Raw genomic sequence first — 20,783 nt, 5'->3', positions numbered from 1 at the left:
GACAAAGGCTGGCCTAACACAGTCGTAAAACCTAACTCAGGCCCACATACCAAGTCATAAATTATACTGATAAAAATCGTACCAAAATCAAACAAAGGGAGTCCCAAATAGACTACAAATCCCATGAAGCCTTGCTCACTAAAGGATCGAACTCTCAACTCCTATTGGATGAGGGACACGACAGAACGCATCTCAACCATGACATCATCAGGAGTAGAAATACCTCTGAAATGCTTCCGGGATTTGCTTCCAGCAACTTTGCTCGCCGTGTGTAGACGCAGCTCATCGCTGCTCTCAGGTGTAGCCTCGTGGCACAAGGAAGTAACATCTGATTGAAACTGTGGCCATACAATCTCCATCTCGCTGGACGAGTTGAGATTACTCTGTGTTCCACCGAACACTCTAACAGATCTGAAGGAGACCGCCGAGCAATCCGCATCTTCATCCGTTTGCCTGCAGAAGTGAAGAGAAAAGATTTCTCTTCCCTCTTCAATCAAGTCAACGTCGCTGATTTCTCCGCCAGCCCGCCGAGAATCAGCAGCCGTACTGCCCACCGACAGAGCGAGGAAACGGCCTCCCATCATCACCCAAGCCTCGAGGAACCGAGTCTGAGTTAAAGGACGGATGAACACACATTCTGCATCCTCATGTGATTCAAGTAAGAGGTTTACGTCTGGGCAGAGATAGAATATTATAGTGTGTTATTCTTGTGTATCAAGGTTATTGCTTGTACAGTTTACAGACCGCCATGTCCGTTCATTATTAATACTCAGGGTATTAATTATCACAAATTTTATTTGCTGTATTGTAGTCCAACCACATTGGGCTGATGTGCATTTCCGCCATCTCGGGTGAGTTTATCCATTAAAGAATCAAAGACCGCGGGACGGTTTACGAGCTGTCCACCACGTCTCTGAGTGATAAACTAACAGCTGCTTTCTCTCCCACGATCGTGAAATCGGCTTTGGGGCTGTCACTTAATTCTCTCCCTTTCTCTCATACTAACCACACACACACACACACACACACATGCGACCCCTCACAAACATTCTGGCACACATTTTTGGCTAGTAGATAGCTTTGTGATAAAGCTCAGCTTTGTCCCTAAGCTACCATTGACTGGCGTCTTTCCGCCCACATTCACGGCCATATTCCCTGGCCGGAAGTTTCGCGTGACATACTCTCCACGAGAGTCAAGTCTGCCATTTTGTGCGCATCCCTCCTTACACACACACACACACACACACACACACACACACACTCTCAGACACACACCTTATGTGTTATAGTATTATTTTAGTTTCCATATCTAATCATATCACTGTTTAGTTTGTAGTTGTAAGTCGGAAGTTTATTGACTGCATTGTAATTGATATTACAGCATAAATAAACTTTGTTATATTACAAAGAGAAGTGTTTTGGTTTGTTTTGCATACACCTGTGTCATGATGATGGGATGCCAGTGCTTGGATTCAAGCCTTCATTCATTGTTTTTTTTTTTTTTTTTTTGAAAATCTATATTCTTCGAATGTCGATTTTCCTAAGAAAACAATCTAATATTGAGACTGTTTTAATATTTGGTTACTAGTCCCTGATTCCAGGGTGGTGCCCCGTCAATGTTAATCCTTATTAATATTCTGTTGATTTTTGATAATTGATAATTATCTTTGATGATTGTTGAATTTGAATGATCAATAAGCTAGTGTTAATTTTAATTAATGTATCATAGATGTTAATGATTGGTGATTATCTTTGATAATTGTTGATTTAAAGGATTAAAAAAGCTAACATTGATTCTCATCAATGTCCTGTTGATTTTAATAATTAATAATTATCTTTGATAATTATTAATTATTGCTAATAACCAAACCCGCTCCTAAACGTAGCGCACATTTACTGGAGCCCCATATGAGGTTTTAATGAGTTAGATTCAATTAATTTATTTAAATATTAATTAATAACTAAAGAAATAATTATCGATTATTTCTGATAGTAACACTGATCTAAACAACCAGTAAAGCCATACACTGTCTACATCAAACGCATCAGTTGACGCAAAGCAACGCAACAGCTTGAGGCTGTCGACACTGTGTCATTGTTAATAATGGGAATGATATGCTTTTCACGCAAAGCTACGTGCAGCTCGCATCCAGTTTAGACAGGGTGTAAAATGTAAATTATGACAGAATTTTCATTTTTGGAACGATCTCTTTAACCAGCCTGTGCTAGCATGGAAATTAATGCTTATCTAAGCTGGTCTTTTCAGCAGGTACATCGAAGGCTTTGAAAGAGTTTGCCCTGACCTTTACTTTAACTTTGACCTGAAAATCTGTTCCTGAATGATAGACATTTGGAAACAACAACACGTATCTGAGAAAATGTTAGGCACTTGCCAAGTAGCTACACTTGGATTTTATGAAGTGTAAAAAATCTCAAACAGCCCAAATAGTTCAGAAGTGACTGGCATCTTATTACAGGTTCTGCAGGGAGTCTTTGAAATGATTCATAGTTAGTAATTCCACTGTGGAAATCATTTTTAGTGAGTGTCAAACAGTGGAGACCCCATGTGCATCAATATATATTTTAAACAGATATACATTTGTAACTTTCTGTGTATGCTTCATATACTATCGCAATTCATGTATTTTTTATTTTTTAAATGATTCACGTCAAAGTTTAAAATGCAAGCAATTATTTTAAATGTGTCACCAAGGGCATAGATTTGGCTTGAACATTGGGGGGTTGCAGCCTGAAGCATATACATGTTTCCATTGATCATGGTATAAATATTGGGTGGGTTGCACTTGCTTGTTTTGACACATGCCCTTGTGTGTCACATGTCAGGGAAAATCCGATTTGAGCCTCATTCAACTGTAGTATGAATGTAGCCAAAGTCCCTTTAAGGCAAGTCAGGTGACTTGGCGGCCAACTTTGTAATGCCTCTGGACTGCTATTTTCTATGTAGGCAATTGACATTCAAGTTTAGCTCCTATATACTTGAATAGAGAAAGACAGAAATATCCCAAAATGTTTGTCCAGATTACATTTCAATAACATTTCAAATCAGCTATTAAATCTGATTCATTTTCAGGTTGGTCTAGTTAATTTGCATGCATGTTCTTCTAGAGGAAACAACGGTATAAAAAAGGCAATTGGCTTAAGGCGATTTTATTATTTCTACAGGCGCCATATTGAGCGTTACCATTTCCCCTGTTTGTTTGCTAGACCGTCTCCTCCCCTTTATAATGTTTCTTTTGCTCTGTTAATGTTGCTTATGATGTGTCTTTACATGAGAAAATGTAGTGTCATGTGTAATGTAATTTGATGGAAGTATAGACCAGAGAAAAAAATGTCTGGCTTGAAATCTAAAGTCTAAGATCTTTCAAAAAGGAAAGTCTGTGTTTTAAACTTGAGCTCCAATGATCTCACCAGAGGGAATGAGGGAGGAAGTGGGTAAAGAGCAGAGAGAAAGCTCAGCAGCCGTGCTTGAGTGTTGGGTAGAAGGATGAAAGAGCCCCATCCCCCCTTCATTTCACAACTGGCTGACACTTGTTTAGAGAAAACAGCAGGTCTGTAAAGAGATTTCTCTGACTCTGAGGAGTAGTTACATCCAGAGGACTGACCCAACCCTCCCCAACCCTTCAGCACCTCTCCCAGTACATATTAGAATCTTGTTATGAAATGAGGGGGAGAAAAGGAATGAGTGAGCGAAGAGAGAAAAGTCCCACAGACATGATTGTGGGGTGTATAAAATTAAATTTGAGTGGTTTGAGGTCTTTGTTAGCTTTTTTGTAGGAGAACAAAGTTCTTCTACTTCACTACTAACACTGTCATTAGTTTTAGCATTTGAATGCCTTGCTGCTTTATGCAGCCCGGGCTAGTTTGCTTGTTTTACCTGGTTTAAGCTAGTCTTCAGTTGGTGTAGCTGGTCTCCCAGCCTGGAAAACTGGAAAGTGCCCAAAATCATTTAAACTAGCCAACAGACAAGCTTGGGAAAGGGTGGGAAACCAGCTAAGACCAGCAAACCAACTAAGGCTTATTTAAGCTGTTTTTTTTTTTTTTTTTTTAGCAGGGTTCACTCATCTCTATCTTTTCCTCTCATTTTCTCCTCTGAGATAAATGTCCTCTTTCCTTCAATTGTGTTAGGACTCTGACATCCCCATCATTTCCACCTTGGGTCAGTGATGATGTCACTCACTTTTACACACGTGCACACAAACACGGTTCTCTGATATCAAGAGTTCAGAGTCAGAATATAAAAAAACAGAACAATGTATAAACCACTAATTTAAACCAGACATGTCAACACACACACACACACACACACACACACACACACAAACCTAGAGCAACATTTCCAAAAAAAAAAAAAAAATGTGTTACCATGGATGCAAAGAACTGTTTGACAGGGGGGAATTTCCTAAAAGAAAACAATCCCACACCTGGAACTAATATTCAAGGCATCGATCAAACTGGACAAATGTTCAGATTTTTTGTTCCTTTTCATTGTTTTTTTACCTCTAATTGTTCATTGTCAAATTAAATGGGTCACACCTTAGGCTATTGTAGCATTTTATTTTATTTTTCCCCTGAAAAAATTTTCAGTATTTCTTGCACCAAAAACAAAATTTTTTTAATGACTGTTTTCCACATTATTTCTGACCCTTTTATTAAACAGCCTGTTTGTTACTCAGTGTTGGGTAAGTTACTAAAAAAAAGTAATCCACTACAAATTACTAATTACTTCGTTGTAAAAGTAATCACATTACTAATTAAAGTTACTTTCTAAAAACACTTTTCAAAAGTTTTCAAAAACTTTTTTCCTGCTCAACAAATTCAAAATAATGTCTGTCAGTGCATCTCAATCAGCTTCCTAGCTCCCTATGTCATGAATCAGTATATTGTGAACAAGAATTCGGGCACTGACAAGGGTTTTCATCCCCTAAATACTAAGACTCTTATGACCAGAGACTATTTAGAAGAGACAGCCACTTCAATTAAAATGAATGGGAGAAACTGGAATGTGCAACGGTCAATGGATGTAGAAAGGAAGTCCCGCCTTACAGGTAAAAAAGCCAATCACCTTTTAGATACAGACATCGCCTGTCAGTCAACTCGAGAACATGCATGCTCATTAGCAGTGTTGGGGGAAACGTGATAAAAGTCAAATCAAATCAAATCACTTTATTGTCACACAGCCATATACACAAGTGCAATGGTGTGTGAAATTCTTGGGTGCAGTTCCGATCAACATAGCAGTCGTGACAGTGATGAGACATATACCAATTTACAATAACATCAAATTAACACAACGCAATTTAAACATCTGTTATACATAATTAAACTCGACTTAAAACATCAAATTAACACAACACAATTTAAACATCTGTTATACATAATTACACAACTTAAAACATCAAATTAACACAACACAATTTAAACATCTGTTATACACAATTACACTCAACAATATACAATAATAACATACATTGCACAGTATACAATATGCTGTTTTTGTTTTTTTGTTTTTTTTGTTTTTTACTATATAGATACTATATAGATACACATTATTCAATAAAAATTTAAATATATATGAAAAAAGTATATATATAGAATGTACAGTATTGTACTGTATTGACATTCAGGCTGTCGGTTGATAGTCAGTTGTTAAGAGAGACATAATATAATGACAGTAATATAATTTATGACAGTCCGGTGTGAGATAAAAGAGTAATAAAGTGCAGGGCTGATGTATTTTGATCGTGGGAGATCAAGAGTTCAGAAGTCTGATTGCTTGGGGGAAGAAGCTATCATGGAGTCGGCTGGTGCGGGTCCTGATGCTGCGATACCGCCTACCTGATGGTAGCAGTGAGAACAGCCCATGGCTCGGGTGGCTGGAGTCTCTGATGATCCTCCGAGCTTTTTTCACACACCGCCTTGTATATATTTCCTGGAGGGAGGGAAGCTCACCTCCGATGATGTGTTTGGCAGTTCGCACCACCCTTTGCAATGCTTTGCGGTTGTGGGCAGTGCTATTGCCGTACCAGGCGGAGATACAGCCAGTCAGGATGCTCTCCACAGTGCAGGTGTAGAACCGTGTGAGGATGTGGCGGTTCATTCCAAACTTCCTCAGCCGTCTCAGGAAGAAAAGGCGCTGATGAGCCTTCTTCACAACGACTTCAGTGTGGACGGACCATGTGAGTTCCTCAGTGATGTGGACACCCAGGAACTTGAAGCTGCTGACTCTCTCCACTGGTGCTCCATTGATGGTGATTGGACTGTGTTCTCTGTCTTTTCTCCTGAAGTCCACCACAAGCTCCTTTGTCTTACTGACGTTGAGGGAGAGGTTGTGCTCCTGACACCAGTGTGTCAGAGTGTGCACCTCCTCTCTGTAGGCTGTTTCATCATTGTCAGTGATCAGACCTACCACCGTCATGTCATCAGCAAACTTAATGATGGCATTGGAGTTATGTGTTGCCACACAGTCATGTGTGTACAGGGAATACAGTAGTGGGCTGAGAACACAGCCCTGCGGGGCTCCAGTGTTGAGGGTCAGTGATGAGGAGATGTTGCTGCCTATTCTAACCACCTGGCGTCTGCTTGACAGGAAGTCCAGGATCCAGCTGCACAGCGAGCTGTTTAAGCCCAGAGCCCGGAGTTTCTCATCTAGCTTGGAGGGCACTATGGTGTTGAATGCTGAGCTGTAGTCTACAAACAGCATTCTCACATAAGTGTTCTTTTTTTCCAGGTGGGAGAGAGCAGTGTGTATTGTAGATGCAATGGCATCATCAGTGGAGCGGTTGTTACGGTAAGCAAACTGCAGCGGGTCAAGATTGAGTGGTAATACAGAGCAGATGTAATCTCTGATTAGTCTCTCAAAACATTTGCTGATGATGGGGGTCAGAGCAACAGGACGCCAGTCATTTAAACAAGTTATTTTCGATTGTTTTGGAACAGGCACAATGGTGGATGTTTTAAAGCATGTGGGGACTACAGACAAAGAGAGGGAAAGGTTGAAAATGTCCGTAAAAACACCAGCCAGCTGGTTCGCGCACGCTCTGATGACGCGGCCCGGAATGCCGTCTGGACCCGCGGCTTTGCGGATATTCACCCGTCGGAAGGATCGGGTTACATCCGCTACAGAGACGGAGAGTGAACTAACCTCTGTAGCTTCGGCCGTGAGAGCTCTCTCCGCGAGGGCGGTGTTATTTCCCTCGAAACGAGCATAAAAAGTATTTAGCTCATCCGGTAGAGAGGCAGCGGTGTTCATGGCGGAGTTTTTATTCCCTTTAAAGTCCGTGATGATGTTAATTCCCTGCCACATGCTTCTAGAGTTGGTGGTGTTAAACTGTCCTTCAATCTTACTCCTGTACTGGCGTTTTGCTGTTTTGATAGTTTTTCGGAGGGCATAACTGGCTTGTTTATGCTCCTCCGCGTTCCCGGAATTAAAAGCGGAGGTCCGCACATTAAGTGCTGCGCGAACATCGCTGTTGATCCACGGCTTCTGATTCAGATAGATTCGCACAGTTCTGGTCGGAATCACTTCCTCTACACACGTTCTGATGAAGCACATTACGCTATCAGCGTAAAGCTCGATGTCGTCATCAGAGGCGGACCGGAACATCTCCCAGTCCGTGCGATCAAAACAGTCTTGTAGCGTAGAGTCTGATTGGTCCGACCAGCACTGGATCGTTCTGAGGGTGGGTGCTTCCTGTTTCAGTTTCTGCCTGTAAGCGGGCAGAAGCAGAATGGAAGAGTGGTCCGATTTGCCAAATGGTGGGCGGGGGAGGGATTTGTAGCCATCCCGGAACGGAGAGTAGCAATGGTCCAAAACCCGGTCCCCTCGTGTGTTGAAACTAATGTGCTGGTGATATTTTGGTGCGACTGATTTTAAACTGGCTTTATTAAAGTCCCCGGTCACAATGAACGCGGCCTCAGGGTGCGCGGTTTCCTGCTCACTTATACTCCCATACAGTTCCTTGAGTGCCCGGTCTGTGTCGGCTTGTGGGGGAATGTACACAGCAGTGATAATGACCGCTGTGAATTCCTTCGGTAGCCAGAATGGTCGACACAGAAGCATAAGAAATTCCAGATCAGGAGAACAGAAAGACTTGATAGAATGTACGTTCCTCTGATCACACCAGGATTTGTTGATCATAAAACATACACCACCTCCTCTAGTTTTACCTGAGAGGTCTTTCGCTCTGTCCGCTCGGAGCATGGAGAACCCCGCGGGTTCAATGGCTGAGTCTGGAATCTCCGCAGACATCCAAGTTTCCGTAAGGCAGATAATGCAGCAGTCCCTCGTCTCTCGTTGGAAAGAGATCCACACTTTCAGCTCGCAGAGCTTGTTATCCAGAGACTGAACATTTGCCAGTAGAATAGTGGGTAGCGGGGGTCGATTTGCGCGGCGTCTTACTCTGATGAGAACGCCGGCTCTGTTTCCCCTTTTCCTCCTGCGTTTCCGCGGCCGTGCTGCCCAGACAAAGGGCTCCGCTTGCGTGTTTGTAAACAGCGGGTCGGCATTGAGGAATGTGAAGTCCGGTTTACGGTGTGAGATCGCTGAGCCAATGTCCAAAAGTGTTTGTCTGTCGTAGACAATAAGGCAGACAACATCCAAGACAAAAAACATAAGAATTGTAAACAAAACAAACAAACCATTGCTAAGTTGTGTCGGAGCTCGCAACGCAGCAGCCATACTCGGCGCCATCTTGAGTCCAAAAAACTTTGTAATTTACTTTAATTTACTTTACTATTTAATTGTAGTTTACTTTGTAAACAAAGTAATGTGTGTTATGTAATCAGATTACTTTTCGAGTAACGAGTAAAGTAACACAATATTTTTTATTTTAGACCATAATATCTGAGTTCTTTTTTTAAATAAGTAACACGTTGCTTTTGTACACCTCTCCTTTCCCCGTATTGTGATAAATCAGGAGTAAAAGTGTGAAAACTTCGAGGAAGGGCATGATGGGCATTGTAGTTCTAAAGAGTGGGAGGCTTACTAGAGATGTTCAGTGAAGTTGTAGTATGTGTGTGCATGATAGTTATTGTAGTTCTATCAGGAAGACTCGCAGATTTGAGTAAAGTTTGAGATTACTTGCTCACTAAAGGATCGAACTCTCAACTCCTATTGGATAAAGGAGCCCTATATAAACAAGTAATTTGATTCGTGAAACAATGTTTTGAAGACATTTTGGTAGCATTAAAAACGATTCCATTCAAGTTGTATCAACATACGCGTTTGCAGTTGTATGCGATCAACCAGTGGTGTCTGTACACACTGTGGATCAACTCAAAACAAGCATGCACTGAGATGACTTAAGTGAAAAATATAAATTTATTCATCAGACTTATAACTTGAACATGTTAGGTTGACATTCCCCACTGAATTTTATTCTGACTTCTGAAAAACATCTCAAGTTGGCTCTGGCATTGTTGATGGGCACCGCACATGATGACATATACAGTATGATGTAGGTCCAAGTGTTGGACTTTGATGCTTTAGGTAATACAGTGGTTATTCTTCATTATGCATGTTGGCTGCCATGTTGATGGAAAAACAAATCAAGCATATTCCAGTTATTGAGTCTTTATTATAAATATGGCGTGAAGACCAACGGATTGTAGACTTTCTAAATATCTGTTTGTTTAGTATGTTGTTTTGACATGAGTGTTGTACAGTAGCTACTGTATCATGACCTGTAATGCCTCTGCATATCTCTTGTATTTGTATTGAATTCACAGCAGAAGAGTAACGCAAAAGTAACGTAATGCTTTACTTTCCATAAAACGTAACTTTTTAATTAATTTAGTTAATTTTTTTAAGGAGTAACGCAATATTCTAACGAGTTACCTTTAAAAGTAACGTTACCCAACACTGCTCATTAGCTATACAAGCTGGGAAAATTGTGTTTATTCAGCGTAATCGTAAAAAAAAAAACGTATATAGGATCTGTACTTTCATGGCTGGAAATAGCTTCCCGAGAGCATTCCAAAGATGGCCACCAGTGGACTGGCTTGCTAAAAAACTTTATGATGCAATCACCAGCAACACGATTATGTGCTCGTGCATTAAAACACAGCTGGTATTAATCAACAACATTGTGGATGAAAGATATTACAAACAAAAATTCTCTTTTAAAGAGAAAATGAAGCTTTGACTTCATAGTTTTATAATTGTGCTCGTCTTCTAATGACTTTAAAGACTTCACAAGACGTGTCAACGCTTCCGGTAAGGGAACATACTGAGCAACAATGCTCCCTGGTTTATATGGTGCATCTTGGGATTTTTTTAGGAAGCAAACGTTTCAGTGCACTGGAATGATTTTTCGATTGAGACAGCCCTAGAAATGGCTGACTCACTGATCAGTGCCCTGACTACTGAACTAGGGAGCTGATTGAGACCCACCCTATATTTCCTCCTGATTCATTGACACAGTCATACACTCAGCACCCTGTTTCAACCTTACAGTAACTCGTTAGGGGCCGTATGCCCTTTGGCGGTCACAGAAACGCAAATGTACACATTATCAAAATTCATGTTTTGCATGTATTGTACATAAATAATCTTAGGCTATTTTAGAGTAACGTACTTATAAGTAATTTAATTGAAAGTCAGTAACTGTAATCTGATTACAAGAATTTTAAATGTAATGTGTTACACTACATTTTGTACTAAAAGTAATTAGATTATACCCAGGAATGTTGTTACTGTACCTTTATTTTAAAACTTTAATATTTAAATGACCTCTGTTACGATTGGCTAACCTGTTTACAATGTAAAATTAGAACTGGGGAAGGAGCTTTGCATTGTCCCATCCCATAGCGCTTAACCAGAATAAATCTGGCTAGAACAGTGGTCCCAATTCTAAAAGGACCATTTAGACAACTTTATAGCTGAGATAACAGATATTTTTGTACAGTAAGGAGAAATTAGTAGTTGTGCTTTAACAAAAATATGAGCTGCACATTCCTTCTTTTAAACCCTCCAGAATGCATTGCATCATAGGCTTTCATTGTGTGTTACTGTAAACTGTTTTTGATTGTTTTTATATACTGAGGGACAAGTTTTTTGTCTGTAGTAACAGTTTCATTGCCACAGATGCTGGTGACCTGTATTAAACTCAGAACATTTCTTTAAAAAGAATCTAAATTTTACCTTGGTAAAGTTTGAAAAGATTTCTTATACGGTGCACAATACCTTTTAAAGCCATTGTCATCCATGTGTTTTTTAGGAGTGTATGAACCCCTGCTGTAACGCTACAACGTGCACTCTCAAGGGAGATGCTGTGTGTGCCCATGGACAGTGCTGTGAAGACTGCCAGGTACTTTTGTGGATCTCTCCCTCTTTCTCCTCATTTACTCTCTCTTTCTCCATGTGTAATAGAAAGGTGTGGAAATCACATTCTCTTTGCCCCATTAATAAGTGTAACATGAACCGACATTTACGCTCCAAACATAGACAGTGAGTTTCCTCTTAGGCCTCCAGACACATAAATCAGAGAGCTCAGCTCACATACTGACTGAGGAGAGAAGCCAGCCCAGGGCCCTCTGGTTTGCTGTGGTACCACAGGGAGGAGCATAGAAAAAAAAAATCTGTCATTATTTACTAACCCTCATGGTGTTCCTTACCTGCATGCTGTTATTTTATTTCTGTGGAACACAAAAGGAGAAATTTTAAAGAATGTTCACAAGCTCTTTCCACACAACATTTCATAGTGGCTGTGATGGTCAAGCTCCAAAAAAGAAAAAAAAACTCCCACCATAAAAGTAGTTCATATGAGTCACACACTATATTCTGAAATATTCTGAAGTCATACTATAGTTTTGCGTGAGTAACAGATCTAAATTGAATCTGGAATGGATGATGAGATCTATAAGCTGCGGTGGAGGGGAAGCTTTTCAGTGAATAACGACTTTAATTTCAGTCTGTCTGTTCCTCACACAGAGCTATTATATGGCTTCAGAACACTTGGAATAAAATGCATGTCATATGGACTACTTGTTTTTTGGCCTTTTTGGAGCTTTACAGTCAAATGAAAAAGAGCTAAGTGAAGATCCTACTGTGTTCCACATTCTCCTGTTGTGTTCCACAAAAACAGCATTCAGGTTTGGAACAACACGAGCGCGAGTAATTAATGACCAAATTTTCATTTTCATTTTTCAACTATTCCTTATGTACTCTAACCTCCTGAGATCTGAGCGTGACGTCTGTGTTCATTTTCCATTTCCCTTTTTGAACTGTAACTAGTAACACCGAATAAACAAGCATATATATATATATATATATATATATATATATATATATATATATATATATATATTAGAGGCTTAAATATGAGTTAAATTGTTGTAAACAGAATATAAAATAAAACATACATTTTCTCGTGTGTGTGTGTGTGTGTGTGTGTGTGTAAATAAAGTGTCACCCCTTTCCCCTATCCCGGTTTAACGCTCAAAAAAATCTGCTTACTTTAACTATAACGCCATGGGTTAATGACATGAGAAGATGGTCAAAGGTGTCTTACAGAGATATTTTTAATGACTTTGTGTTGTCTCTTGGAGTTTCATGAGCACAGAAGAATATCAGTAGGTCCACAGCTTGAAGGTAGGATCTTGTGTATTTATGAATGAAGTACGCTTGTTTTAAAATCTCCCTGCTCTGTTTCCAGTTGTTATGACATCCCCTTAACACTTTAAAATACTCATGATAACTTTTGACAACTCTATAACCGGTAAATCCACTTCGCTGCTAATTACACTTTGACATCAACACAATAGATATCTATATGGAAGCACTAGAACGACAGGTCAGAGACAAAATTTTCAACATGGCTGCATGCTAGATTTTCTGGTGCATAAGGTGAACAGAAAGTCAGATTTTTAATTAAATTGTTTATTATGTTTCCAAGAGTGTTGGTTTTTGAGACATTACAGACATTACATCAGAAATGAGCATGAATAATTCAGATTCAATGTATTGGCCAGCATCATCCAATCACTGCCAATCATAAATTATGACTCTATTTACTGAGTATCATTGTCCATGTCTGCCCAACATGTTGAGTGGTCTAAACATCATCTGCAGCCTGAAACTGAACTTTAAATAGGAGGTTTAGATTGACTGCACTTAGCAACAGAGTGAGATATAGGATGAATCCTTGCTCCCTATTTAGTGAATGACTTAACCTCCAGTGTGCTGTCTGTCTGCACTGGTCCCAGAACAGTTTGAAATGCACCTTTATTTTCATCATAACTCCATATAAAGCCTCTGAAAGAACAATTTTCCAGCTTTTGGATGCATTCATTGATTCTCAATGTGAAAATGCACAGTGAATATGGGACATTTTAAATTAAGCTGAGCCTACGTTCCACGTATGTGGTCATTATGTTTAACAGTGTCTGTTTCGAGATAAATCGTTAAAATTTTAGAAATGGCATATTGAATGAAACTAGAGACTCTAATCTTTTTACTCAAACAGGTTTCAATGTAAAAATTTGATTAGATTTCTTACCAGATGTAGTTTCATTGGTATTTCAACCAACCATAAACTTTGTTTTTCGGCTCCGTGTGTCAAAAGTTTAAGCATTTACAGACAGCACAGAGTCTCCTGAACTGAGATCAGTTGGTTTAAATTAAATTAAATTATGTGTTGAGTTTAGCAAAGCCAAAATACAACATCCACACATGTGGATGAGGGGGTCACACAATGTTAAACTTGGCAGAAACAGCTGAAAAAGAATTACCCCAAAGATCTGATGTTTCTTAGGCAATAGTCTTTGTAACAGATTGAAAGCATGTATAAGCATGGCTTTGGGTTTTTCCCACAGTGCCTGCATTGGAGTTAAGTATATCTTTCTCTTTGATTTATTTTGACAGAAATCACCCCCAAGTGTCACTTTGCACTTCATGTTGTCTCGCTCTTGATTGTTGTCTGAGACCTTTTTGTTATTTTCTGTGTGTGTGCAGTTAAAACCAGCAGGGACCCCTTGTAGAGAGGCCAGTAACTCATGTGACCTGCCCGAGTTCTGTACCGGTACCAACCCCCACTGCCCTGCCAATGTGTACTTGCACGATGGGCATGCGTGCCACAATATGGATGGTTACTGCTACAATGGCATCTGCCAGACCCACGAGCAGCAGTGCATCACCCTATGGGGACCAGGTTAGTACCAAAGTTAGTTTAAAAGAATAGTTCACCCAAAATAAAAATTATCATCAATATTTACTCAAATTATTCCAGCTGTTATTGGAATACAAAAGGAGATTTTTGAAGAATCTTCACATACAAGAGTTCATAGTAGAGCTATCAAAAATAAGACGTTAATGCATGCTGTTAATTAAAAAAGCTTAATGCATTCATTTTTCTTAATCACAATTAATGCATTTACTGTTAATACAGCATAAACCAGTTCTTGTGATGTGTCTGCCCGGAGACATTACACTGATGCACACACCACAAGCACACACAGCAGTGATTTAGTGTCAGTGATAAAGTGATGGGGAAAGGAGCTCTTAATACTATTTGTTGTACAAAACAAACCTAGATGGAACTTATGATAGAAATGAAGTTTTTTCAGCCAAAGTAAGGCACATTTTAATTACCACAGAAGCTCGACACGTCTTAACCATCACCAAAATGCAGAATGAGACGTTTTTTCTGCAGGCGCTTTTCATGTGGAGTTCAAAGCGGCGCTTGATGCTGGCACTGACGCCCTGATGCGATTGCTGTAACAAAGCGGATAGTCACAGTCTGCCGGCTGATTAATATTGTGGAGGATGAGAGTTTAAGAGATTTAATGCCCATTGCAATGAATATGCAACCAATGTGCTGACTAGTTCTTTCAATTACTCAAACTTCCACTTAGACTTTGGGAAACATTTAATGTTACTTGAATTGGTGCTATTTTAGTACATTTCTATCTTTATACTGTGGAAGGCTTTGTTAAGAAAATGTTAATAAAGCATTATAATAATAATAATAATAAACTTTTATTTTGTATAGTGCCTTTAAAAGTGGCTTCTCAAAGCGCTTTACGTAAGTAAGAACAACCCAAAAACAACAAAATACACATAACCATAGAATAAAAATACACACATATACAATAAAAGTGAATCAAACACTATGTAAACAAAACATCAACTAAAAGCTAACTTGAAAAAATATATTTTTAGGCAAGATTTGAAAATACCAAGAGACTCTGACTCATGAATGTCAACTGGAAGTAAATTCCACAGCCTAGGAGCATAATTTGAGAATGCCCTATCACCCATTGAGCGCATGCATGTTTGAGGGACTACTAAAAGGCCATGCTGAGACAAACGAAGGTTACGCTTTAGAGTATAATTAATTAGAAGGTCTGAAAGATAAATGGGTGCTAGACCATGAAGTGCTTTATATGTAAGCATGAGAACTTAAAGTCGACCCGATACTTAACAGGGAGCCAGTGCAAGGACTCCAAGACTGGGGTAATATGTTCACCTGTTTTAGTCTGAGTTAAAATCCTGGCTGCTGAGTTTTGGACATACTGCAGTTTATTTAAGGTAGACTTTGAAACCCCAGCAAGGAGTGCGTTACAGTAATCGATGCGTGAAAATACAAATGAACTGATCAACTTTTCAGCTACAGAAAAGGATAGCATTATATTTTTACATATTGTTTTGTTTTCTTTCCTTAGAAGGAAATAAATGCATTTTGACAGGACAAGAAGTATATTTAGAGTCAAATTTCAGCACTTTCAAAATCTGCAATTAACCGTTATTAAAACTTTTAATCGACTGACAGCACTAGTTCATTGTGATCACGGACTGTAAAATGTACAACTATAAAAAGCACCATAAAAGTAGTTAATGTGCTATATTCCAAGCCATACAATAGCTTTGTGTTAGGAACAGACAGAAATTCATTATTTACTGATAATCTCTCCCATCCACTACAGCTCTCTAATCCAATACATGTTGTAAGGTATTGGTATTCTGCAAAATTTTAAATTTTGGGTGATCTATTTATATATCTTTAATCTATGGATGGCAGTGATGTTCCTGTTTGGGATCTAGGCTTATTTGGTTGAGAAAAAATAGATTGTATGGTATTATACGATATGCTTCATTAATCATAGATTTTTGACACTGTAATTATATATGTTCAGGAACAACTATCAAGACTGGGCTTCCTTTTCAAATCTGCATACATTCATACAGTGAGCTCAAGGGGTACTATGAAAGCTCACACTGATTGCTGTTATATATTCCATATGTCTGATCATTCTCTCTTCCAAAAGGATTCAAGCCACAGTTTGACATATGTTATCCTTTCATCTGTTTTCAGTTTATAGACAAACTCAAAGAAGATGGAGAGATTGTAACAGTGTCATATTTCCATCTCTGACAGTGGGCATATGCTGTCTCGCTATTATTTTCACTCTCCCTCTGTCTAGGAGCAAAACCTGCCCCTGGGATCTGTTTTGAAAGGGTAAACTCTGCAGGCGATCCCTATGGAAATTGTGGAAAAGACTCCAAAGGCTCCTTCGCTAAATGTGAAGCAAGGTACAGTGACAGACATGTTACTATACTTCCACTTCAGCACTCTCACCTTTTGCATACAGTACAAGCCAGAGAGAACAATTCGTTTATTAAATTTGCTGATTTTTAATTTCTGATTTTCTCGGCACTTTTTATCTAATGGTCAAGTGTGTAATTTATTCCATGTTAAAATATTTTCTCCTGTTCCAGCTTACTGATATGCAGAGACAACTATAAGTAAGCCATTTGTAGATTGATTTCCCTGAAAAGTGTGTTGCTCTGGTCGGATTGAGTATTCCGACCAGCCCGATACAACGTTGGCTTAGTTTGGGTCGGGACTCTCTGTTTGGCTGACCAATGGAAGATGGGGGAGCATTTGGGAAACCTGTTTGAAAACGTTAATAATTTACACTACTTTGGCAATACAAATGTGCAGTTTTTGTCATGCCATTATAAAAGCACTCTAAAACATGATAAATTGGAATTGAGAACTAGCAACAGCATTTTAAGGATTCGCAAGACACAGAGTCTTGAAACTATAAAATGTTGTAGTTATGAAAGTGTGAATTTAAGAATATTATTGGTTACGGTTGTCTTGATTCATTCATGTCACTTGCTGTCTAATTATTATGGGATGCCCCATCAAACATCTTGTAAAGAATGTCATTTTATTAATTTATGTGGAGCCCGTGACATTATTGTTCAGTAACAGAGGCAGCCCCATGGTTTTGCGTGAAATCTCTTGTCACAATTAATTACACTCCCTGCTATTCACACAAGAGTGAAAGGGTGTGAAAGGGGAGATTACCTCCAGACAACAAGATCTTCTCTGTTTTTCTCACAGATCAGGCTGAGCTTCTGTTATTTAATCACGTTATCCCATTTATTTTTAGCGTGGAAATGTTTAGCACTGTTTTTACTTGCTCTGCCTCACTCTTTGTTTTTGTGTGTGATTGATACAGGGATGCTAAGTGTGGAAAAATTCAGTGCCAAGGGGGTGCCAACAGGCCAGTGATCGGAACCAATGCTGTTTCCATAGAGACAAATATACCTCTCCAGGAGGGTGGGCGTATTCTTTGTCGTGGAACACATGTGTACCTCGGTGACGATATGCCCGATCCAGGACTGGTGTTGGCAGGCACTAAGTGTGCTGAGGGCATGGTATGAGAATAATCTACTACACAGTAAATCTGCTACAGAGATTATTTGTTTGATAATGAAATTATATGGTCATGGGCAATAATCTTTTTCCTTGCAATTGTTACCTTTTCAAGGTCTTTTACTGTATATCTTGATGTTTTTATAGTAAATCTATACAGTGGCCCAAAAAAAAGTATTTAGGCTGTTAAAAATATATGAATGTCATTGCATTTGATACTACATTTTGAAAAATAGTGGTCTGTGCAAATGATGATGCTATACTTTTCCCCAAGAGCTAACTTTTCTTTTTACGAATACTGTATTTTTTTACGAGTACAAGGTAATGTTAGTAAGTATCGATATGTTCCACTAAGTTTGACAAACAGGAAATATCAAAACACTTTTTGTGTTCATTTTGACAGCATACTGTATGTACTGGTTTATCATTTAAAACCTAATTAAGTTTTTTTTTGCTATATGTTTTGTTGGGAAAGTGTGCTTTTTCTGTCTTTTTTTAAATTTTTGTATTTTTTGTATTTTTTTATTGCTGCTTGGTTTGATATTTTGTTATGCAATGCAATGGCATTACATTTTTAAGTGTTGCTTAAATGTCCAAATACTTTCTGGGGCTACTGTATAGATTAGTATCTTTACAATTCACTGTTCTCTCTCTGTTTCTTTCTCTTTTCTCCCTCAATCTCCCTCTCTCATCATTACAGATATGTTTGAACAGGCAGTGTCAGAATGTCAGTGTGTTTGGTGTGCACAAGTGCTCTGCGAAGTGTAGTGGAAGAGGGGTAAGGTTCCTTTCCCTGTGTCAGTTAAAGTTTGGTCTTTTCCACAGATCTAAGGCATTTCATGATTTCAATTCTCAGACGTTAGTTATTACAGTAGACATTAGGCTCAGATTCGGGCTGGGAATGCTGATAGTAAGTCAGCACAAATGGTTGCCCTCTACTGAAACTCCCACCCTCTACAGAAGCACCCATTTCATTACAGTATAGCTGCCTGCCAAGAGAACAGCATGCGCCCCTAACAGCACTTAGCTAACTAGGCCCTCCTAACTTCATCTAAACTAGATTAGTGCCCTGACTGAAATCACAGTTAAAGGCACAGAGGAGAGAAGCATTGCATACTAAATTAGATCACAGCACAATCCTGTGTCAGTCATACATAATGTGCATATTTAATCAGTCAAAACCCTGTTCACCTTAGCTACCACACTATTGAGCTCCCCGCATGCTAGGTGACTTCTGGCTGCTGCTGGAGTACTTTACAATCCAGCTCTGTTGCCCCAATAAGGTTATAGCAGTCATATTTAATTTATTTGTGTTCCATCAAAGTGCTATTTATCATCTTTTGGCTCAAATGCACGTTCATTTTTGCCAGAGGAGTGCTGAAATGTGATCGCTAACAGTTGTGGCCAAGAACACCCCCATGCTGGGCACATGTGTGTAATGTTTTATTTATTTTCTCTTGTTAAGCTTCCTCAATTGGGAACTTGTGTCTGCAAAAGTGTTGATGATGAATGCTTTTTTATGCATTCTTTGTTTCTGTCTGTAGGCTGTGCAATTACATGATTCAAAAGCTTCTGAAAAATCTTTTTTTTTTTTTTTGGCCAAAGTTTATTTCCTTATTGGAAATGTGCTACAGGATATATTGATCATTGTTAATTAACGTCATTGTTACGTAACATTGTCAGGATCATGTGATCGTGGACTGCCTGGCTTTTCGTTCTTTTCTAAGCCTTTTAATAAGCACCGGTGTGAACTAGCAACTTATGTGTAATAAATATCCATGTAACATTAAGATGACTCTATAGTTAATCTAGAGTTGGAGTCAAGACCAGATCATTCCAGACCTAGACCAATACTAGACCTAAGACCCATATAAGTTCCAATACCTGACCCCTAAGACCCAAACCATCTAAGAACTACACCATTATCAGAAACCCTAAGACCAAACCAATACTAAACCTCCTAGAACCCAGACCAACACCATACCCTCTAAGAACCACACCAGTACTAAACCCCATAAGACCTAGACCAATACCAGACCCCCTAAGACCCTGACCAGTCCCAAACCCCCTAAGACCCTGACCAGTCCCAGACCCTCTAGTACCCAGACTGATACTAGTCCACCTAAGACCCAAACCAATACCAGACCCCCAAAGTCTAGTCCATTACCAGACACCCAGGCAAATACTATACCCCTTATGACCCAGACCAGTTCCAGACCCTCTTAAGATCCAGTCCAAGACCAATACCAGACCCCATAAGACCAAGACCAGTACCAGTACTATACCCCCACTATACCCCCTCTGACTCAGACCAATACTGGACCTCGTAAGACCCAGCCTTTGACCAATACCAGACCCCCTATGACCCAGGCAAATACTATACCCCCTATGGCCCAGACTGGTACCAGCCCCCCAAGACCCAGTCCCATATCAATATCAATCCCCCCAAGACCCAGACCAGTACCAGACTCCCTAAGACCCAGTCTCAGACCAATACCAGACCCCGCTAAGAGCCAGAATAATACTATACCCCCTAAGACCCAGACTAATACCAGATCCCTTGAGACCCAGAATAATACTATACCCCCTATGACCCAGAACAGTAATAGACCCCGTAACACCCAGTCCCAGACCAATACCAATTCCCCTAAGACCCAGACCAGTACCAGACTCCCTAAGACCCAGTCCCAGACCAATACCAATCCCCCTAAGACCCATACCAGTACCAGACCCCCTAAGACCCAGTCCCAGACTAATACTAGACCTCCTAAGACCCAGACCAGTAACAGACCCCCAATACCCAGTCCCAGACCAATACCAACCCCCCTAAATCCCATACCAGTACCAGACACCCTAAGACCCAGTCCCAGACCAATGCCAGACCCCCAAAGACCCAGAATAATACTATACTCCCTAAGGCCCAGACCAAAACTATACCACTTGAGGCCTAGATCCAGACCAAGTCCACTTTTATGTAACCTTTACAGGTTTTAAGACCAAGACCACAAGATCAGTACTCCAACTCTGATACACATACACACTTATTCAGCCCTGAGACTCATTACCTTGCTGAGACACCTAAGTATCAGTGTGCTGTGA

The 20,783-nt window shown here is 39.7% G+C and overlaps 1 protein-coding gene across 2 annotated transcripts in view; it reads left to right on the top strand.

Annotated features, from left to right (window-relative positions):
* The window catches only part of LOC127455601 (disintegrin and metalloproteinase domain-containing protein 12-like), a 178,533-nt gene that overhangs the window by 129,062 nt on the left and 28,688 nt on the right, over positions 1-20,783 (top strand). For both annotated transcript variants that reach the window (XM_051723636.1, XM_051723637.1), the window contains exons 13-17: positions 11,238-11,327; positions 13,973-14,168; positions 16,441-16,549; positions 17,488-17,686; positions 18,385-18,462. In XM_051723636.1, the coding sequence (XP_051579596.1) occupies positions 11,238-11,327; positions 13,973-14,168; positions 16,441-16,549; positions 17,488-17,686; positions 18,385-18,462 (672 nt within the window). The remainder of the gene's footprint in view (positions 1-11,237; positions 11,328-13,972; positions 14,169-16,440; positions 16,550-17,487; positions 17,687-18,384; positions 18,463-20,783) is intronic.

The sequence above is a fragment of the Myxocyprinus asiaticus genome, chromosome 17, assembly GCF_019703515.2.
Source record: "Myxocyprinus asiaticus isolate MX2 ecotype Aquarium Trade chromosome 17, UBuf_Myxa_2, whole genome shotgun sequence".
Lineage (NCBI taxonomy): Eukaryota > Metazoa > Chordata > Actinopteri > Cypriniformes > Catostomidae > Myxocyprinus > Myxocyprinus asiaticus.
Note: the sequence above shows the minus strand (reverse complement) of the source record. Positions and strands in the feature narration are given on the sequence as shown.